The sequence below is a fragment of the Coregonus lavaretus genome (genome assembly GCF_964263955.1).
Source record: "Coregonus lavaretus genome assembly, chromosome: 2".
NCBI classification, from domain to species: domain Eukaryota; kingdom Metazoa; phylum Chordata; class Actinopteri; order Salmoniformes; family Salmonidae; genus Coregonus; species Coregonus lavaretus.
In genome coordinates, this window is record NC_139989.1 from 58,637,344 (window position 1) to 58,644,356 (window position 7,013).

Below are 7,013 nucleotides of genomic sequence, written 5' to 3' on the forward strand. Positions count from 1 at the left end.
AGAAACTAGGTGAAGGACGGTGTATGTTAATTTCTTGTTGACGGTGAAATGTGTTATTGACATGAAATAAGCCTATGCAAATTAACTATTATGTTTCGTAGTAGCCTAACAATTTATAATGTTATTATTTGCACACAATAATGCACACGGGCCATAATAATAATAATAATTACCTAAATAATGAAACTATCAGATTGAGTATTTGTCCTGTTTGAGGGGTATTGCTTTTGCAAAATGCCTTTTATTGCCATGGTGGATAACGCCGTTTTTTGGAACCCCTGAGTCCCCACCGAAAGAGGAGATTGACTGTATTATGATTTTGCATTTCTATTTATGAAAACATTTTTGGATTATGGTTATTATGTTAGTAAACATATTTTTATGTATGAATTGAACTCAGCAAAAAAAAAACATGCAAAATCTGTGAAGTTAAAGAAGATGCTGTTGAATTTGTGCATTCTGTATGCATGAGTTTTTAGGTAGGCCAATATTTATATTGTTTTACGCAAATCATTTTGTATTTTTCTCAAAACAGTTTATATAATTACTGTCTGCTTATGCATAGGGACAGACTGACGCAACTACAAACTTTCTCCCCTCAGACCAATGCGCAATGCATGACGCGCCTAGGAGGAGTGGTCAGCATCGCCTATATATACCCAGTCCCGCTCTCCTCAGATTCAGCAAAGCAGCAACGCTTACAAACACACAACATCCCTCTAAACGATTAGGGGTTCAATTCAGCATCTCGCTGTCGCACCAAAGACCCACGTCGGTGCACAAAGCTTGCAAACACGATCAAGAAAATGTCGCCTTCCGAGAACGAGTTTAACATCCCGGCCAAAAATTGCCACAGGATGGTGATTCTGGGCTCTACAAAAGTTGGCAAGACGGCCATCATCTCTCGGTTTCTGAATAAAAAAGTCGAGGACCAGTATACGCCCACAATCGAGGACTTTCATAGGAAATTATACAGCATTCGGGGAGATGTGTACCAGTTGGACATTCTGGACACCTCTGGAAACCATCCCTTCCCCGCTATGAGAAGACTCTCTATCCTTACTGGTAAGCTTAACTCTGAACTAACAAAACAAATATTTTTAAAATCATGCATGCAATAATGCTCTATGCAAAACTTTTATTGTACACATTTAGCCTAGGCCTATGTAATTATGGACTTTTTGAGCTGCGATATTAACGTGCCTTCCCTTGCTCTTTCAGGTGATGTTTTCATCCTGGTGTTCAGTCTGGATAACAGAGACTCCTTCCAAGAGGTGCAGCGCCTGAAGCGTCAAATTTATGAGACCAAGTCCTGCCTGAAAAACAAAACCAAAGAAAACGTGGATGTCCCGATCGTTATCTGCGGGAACAAGTGTGACCAGGAGTTTAACCGGGAGGTTCAGAATGAGGAGATTGAGCAGCTGGTGGTTGGTGATGAACAGTGCGCCTACTATGAGATCTCTGCAAAACGCAACACTAATGTCGACCAGATGTTTCAGACTCTTTTTACCATGGCTAAACTTCCCAACGAGATGAGCCCGGACTCTCACCGCAAAGTTTCCTTACAGTATTGCGAAGTGCTGCAAAACAGCAGAAGAAAATCTTTCAGAAATAAAAAATTCAAAGACTGCGAGGCATACGGAATTGTGGAACCGTTCGCGCGCCGACCAAGCGTGCACAGTGACTTAAGGTACATAAAAGAGAAAGCTATCGGCGGCGGACAGAGCAAACAGAGTTGCACCATCAGCTAAGCAATTTACTGACAATATGCAGGAGAATTGTTACGAAATACAGCGATAGGGATGATACCCGCCAGGCTTCTCGCCAGTGTGCGGAGTCCAGGATAACGCAGCACCCCAAGGCGCAGTGACAGCAAAGGAAGTGTATCCCAAACCATGCCAGGACGCGCCGAGAGGGTGCATGACATGGTCAGTCCGTTAGACATTTCCCTGTGGAGTCAAGACTCTCAAATGTGATGTGGCTTTAGAGAACCTACAGTGAAGTAGGCTCTTCTTGCCAACTACAGGCTGTAAAATCTGCCTCTCCTGAATGGAGAATGTAGCCTTTACCTATGGGGTGGCACTTGTTTACGTTTAGCTATTATTATTATTTTTAAATGGAAGTCAACTTGAACCTTAATTGCATTATGAACAAATCTATGAATGTATATTTATTATTCTATGTCATCGTTTAATTTTCACAAAGAAAGAAACATGATGAGAAAATAAAAACATTTGAAAACTATTTTTCCATGTCTGTCATCCTTTTTATTGTGCTGATATAATAACATTGATGGTAAATAAGCATATTCTCAGGCCTTCTCAGTGACACTTCACCACACAAAACATTAGCTACATAAATAACTTTTCATTTAGAAACACTGAGGGAGAACGTATGCCTACACCTAACTTATCAAATTCATTTTTTAAAAGTATTGCCTATAACCTAACATTCATTTTTGAAGTACACTAAGTCTACAAAACATTAAGAACACCTTCCTAATATTGAGTTGCACCCCCTGGTGCGCCTAGCACCCACTATCACCATACCCCGTTCAAAGGCACTTAAATATTTGGTCTTGCCCATTCGCTCTCTGAATAGCACACATACACAATCCATGTCTCAAGCCTTAAAAATCCTTCTTTAACCTGTGTCCTCCCCTTCATCTACACCAGGGTTCTTCAATTCCGGTCCTGGAGGGCCGAAACACTTCTGTTTTTTATTTCTACCTGGTAGTTAATTGCACTCACCTGGTGTCCCAGGTCTGAATTAGCCCCTGATTAGAAGGAGAGGATGAAAAACAGAGGTGTTTCGGCCCTCCAGGACCGGAATTGAAGAACCCTGATCTACACTGATTGAAGTGGATTTAACAAGTGACATTAATAAGGGATCAAAGCCTTTACCTGGATTCACCTGGTCAGTCTATGTCAGGGATGGGCAACTGGTGGCCCACGGGCAATGCAGCCCCCCTTTTGTAGGCCTGCAGACCAATTTGACTTACTGTTGTGAGTTAGAATAATAGAATACACAATGTGCAATTTTAAAATGTGGTTGTACATCAACAGTCACTCAATTAGCGCATGTCAGCTAATGTGTAAGGATGTGAGTACACAAAGCCACGAGCCACTGCGGCCCCTCATGATCAGTGCCAATTTTTTGTGGCCCCCACCCCCATCAAAGTTGTCCACACCTGGTCTATGTCATGGAAAGAGGAGGTGTTCATAATGTTTTGTATTAATGTATTATGTATTATTTATACCTTACATGCGACCCATGATAAGACTATGCAATTAGCCTATTAAAATGTTTATCTGACTCCATAAGATGATTTAGCAATATGCAAGAGACTACAGTTCAGTTAGGCAATCAAGAAATGTCTGAGATTGGAATTCTCAATAGAAGTGTATTTAATTACTCTGTAAAAGGAATGGATTTGCATACAAGGCGTAACGCTTAAGTTACAAAGCATTAACAAGCATTATAAGGCATTATTCTATGCATGATCAGAGAGAGAGAGAGAGCAGTAATAGCCTGAAAGGCCATGCCCTAGAGTCCCTGGGGTGGCGAGAGGAAGAAAGAGTGTAGGTATCTCACCCGCACAGATCAGGAACAAACAATAGAATGAGACAATTAAGCTAAGACCCTTTTATAACCATTTGACCATGATTAGATTCAAAATCTGAGTTGATGACCAATAGCATTACTGTAAAGTTAACCTCCAATCAGATATCAGACCTACAGGCTATACAGAACCTCTGCTTCACAAGAGGTGAGACAATGGGGGATGGAACGATAACACAGAGAATTCTTGCATACGGTGTAAAGAGTCATTACTGTAGACTGCAATGCATTGTGGTCTAGGAAATTAATACATTAGTTAGCTGTAAAATTAACAGCAAATGTTCAGCTAAGATACAGGAGAGTAAATTCCTTTACTTTCTAAGTGCATGCCCCTGTTATGCCATTTCATAATTGATTATAAAGCCCTCATTTAAAGGGATAGTTCACCCAACTTACAAAATGACATATGGGTTTCCTGACCCTGTAAGCGGTCTATGGACAAGGTAAGAAAGCAATCCATGCTTTGTTTAGTTTTTTTACTGAGCCACTGTCTCTCTAAAAATACCACATAATTAAGTCTGCCTAGCTAGTCTTGACACATTAATATGAGAGGTTAGTCAGAGCTTCCAAGAGCTTGGTTATTAATACAAGTTATTGGGTCAATGACGAACAAGGATTTAAAAATGGGCTAAAAATCAAAATGTGTTAAAAATGCTAATTCAAGTTCTTTCTACCTTCATGTGAGTGTTGAATATATATTTCAATAAGTTTTAGCCACCGAGATTTAAATCTATGCATTTTCATTTTGAATCTTATTATTTCTCCCATGGATAATGTAATTCATTGGTGTTCAATGGATTTTCAAATTAGTTGATTATTTACCAGTATTAGATAGTAAAAGTTTGATCTCAACAAACATGTACTGCTTTGATATTTGTTGATTTTAGCACCAAAAATGTCACGCTCAATTTCTACAAATGCTTTTCTGTAAAGGGGTAATGATTATTATTGTATCCTCACCTTGACAAAACAAAATTATTTAATATTACGTGAAAAACCTGCGTTACAGCGTCTGACTGTTGCATCGTTATACCGAATGACATACTGTGAGATTCCACATTGGATGATCCTAAAAGACTGTCTCAGCAACAAATATGTACTTATTACAAACTAAATATAAAATGAGAGGCACTGTCAATCAGTTTTAATCAGCTTTTATTTTAATTTTAAGGTAAATGGAGAAAAGGCATATCAGAACTCTAATTCATGAAGTCAAGATCAATTCATTTTGAAACATTGAAAAGTATAAAATGTTGATTGAATAACATTGTCAGCAAAATGTGATGAACTTGGATTGAAAATCTGCCAAATTTGTTTCCCTCAACTCCTCTGGTTTTTCCTCCATTTATCTGTTCTCTTTTCAGCTGCAGAGGTCGTCATCTCCCTAACTGAGCGATGGTCTATGTTCCCATCCTCCTAACGTCTGCGGTAGTTAAACACAATACTAATATAATTGCAGAGATACAGTGCAGGCTATAGTCAAAATGACTTCCATTACATGAATATTTCCTAAATGCTGTTGTAAACAACCTTTGAGTAATCGCCAACAGCTTAGTCTGACACTCATATGCTGTATTGAAGATAAAAGATCTAGCCTACTGCAAATGAGTGTGAACCTAATTGAACTTAGTCTTAATTCAGGTTTGTTGGTTACTGAACTGCATTTGTCACTTAACTGCATGACAACTATAATACCTTACTTTCCTGCTCAAAAGCCACTCTTCCCTAACTAGAGGTTCTGGGTTCTTCCAGGTCCTGAACCGTGCAGCCCTCTCTTTGTTGGATAGAGGCATCTATAAGGACAGATATTCCCTCAACATCAAAACTGTACTGATAAAGCATTAATACAACATTATGATAATAATTAAGTGCTGACGACTTGAATTTAATAATAATAATGAGTATGTTGTCATTATTTTTGTTTTTCACAATGTAATAAATAAAGACAAAATATACCTTAACACATAAAAATACATAAATATGTTATTAATAAAACGTACACATATACACTACAATCCCTAAAAGCTTAAGTCCTAATAACACAAAAACGAGATGTGTCATGCGGAGTAACGGATGACATTGAATGAAATCCCAATGTAGGGACAAAGGTCTTTCAAGCATAAAAATGTAATAACGTTTAGGATCCTCACCATTATTTTATTTATCAATACAGATACACTCAAAATTATGCCAGAGGAGTTTATTTGATTTGTATTGTTTTTGAAAAAACATTTTTTGAGCATATTTGCATATTGATTTTAGCTGTGGACAGTTACTCTGAATGACATTTTGGTACTTCTGAGCTCTATAGCTCCCTAAATTCCCATTATTCATAATTAATTGTCACGCCCTGGCTCTGGGGACTCTTATATGTTGAGCCAGGGTGTGGATTTTTCTATGTTATAGTTTTCTATGTTGTGTTCTAGATCGTTTAGTTTCTATGTTGGCCAGGGTGGTTCCCAATCAGAGACAGCTGTAGCTCGTTGTCTCTGATTGGGGTCAATACTTAGGCAGCCTGTTGACACCAGTTTATTGTGGGATCTTGTTCCGTTAAGGTTTGTGTTATTAACCTAGGACTTCACGTATCGTTTTATTGTTTTGGTTCGTGTGTACTACTGAATAAAGAATGTACGCTTATCACGCTGCGCCTTGGTCTGCTTCTCATAACGATCGTGACAGAAGATCCCACCATCAGAGGACCAAGCAGCGTGCCAAACAGGAGAAGTTGGCGATGTCCCAGGTGGGCGAATGGTGGTCTTGGGAGGACATATTCGCGGGCAGAGGGCCATGGGCAGGAGTAAAGGCCCAGGCAGGAGAGGAGAAACGGCGCCAACCGTGCCGACGACGGACACGCGAGAGGCAACCCCAAGTAATTTTTTTGGGGGGGCACACGGCGTGGACGACGGGGCTGCTGGAGGCAGCTACAGGGCGCATCGGCGATCTAGGAGAGGAGACCACCAGGTTTGGTGGGCTGGAAGGGTGGTTGGCGGAGCCTAGAGGTAGAGCAGAGCCAACTCCCCGTACTCAGGCTAGGCAGCGTGAGACTGGGCAGGTTCCGTGGTATGCGGAGCCACGTACTGTGCCGCGAGTGTTCCGGCACAGTCTTGTACGTCCTGTGCTAGCACCACGCACGTGTCGTGCTAAGGTGGGCATGCAGCCAGGACGGAGTGTGCCGGCTCAACGCTCGTGGCCTCCAGTACCCCTCCTCGGTCCCGGATATCCTGCGCCAGTGCCACGTGCTGTAGCGCCAGTACGAGTGCACAGCCCTGTACGTCCTGTGCTGATGCCTCACACACAGGGTGTGGAGATAGGCATTCAGCCAGGACGGGTTGTGTCAGCTCTCCGCTCCAGACCTCCAGTCCGTCTCCACAGCCCGGTCCGGCCTGTTCCTG

The 7,013-nt window shown here is 41.0% G+C and overlaps 1 protein-coding gene across 1 annotated transcript; it reads left to right on the forward strand.

Annotated features, from left to right (window-relative positions):
* Positions 1-806: 806 nt before the first annotated feature.
* Positions 807-1,751, forward strand: LOC311144610 (dexamethasone-induced Ras-related protein 1-like; the record flags this gene model as incomplete). Its single annotated transcript, XM_084180650.1, has 2 exons — positions 807-1,065; positions 1,222-1,751. 2 exons carry the CDS (start codon positions 807-809, stop codon positions 1,749-1,751), a joined length of 789 nt encoding a protein of 262 aa, XP_084036776.1.
* Positions 1,752-7,013: the final 5,262 nt, after the last annotated feature.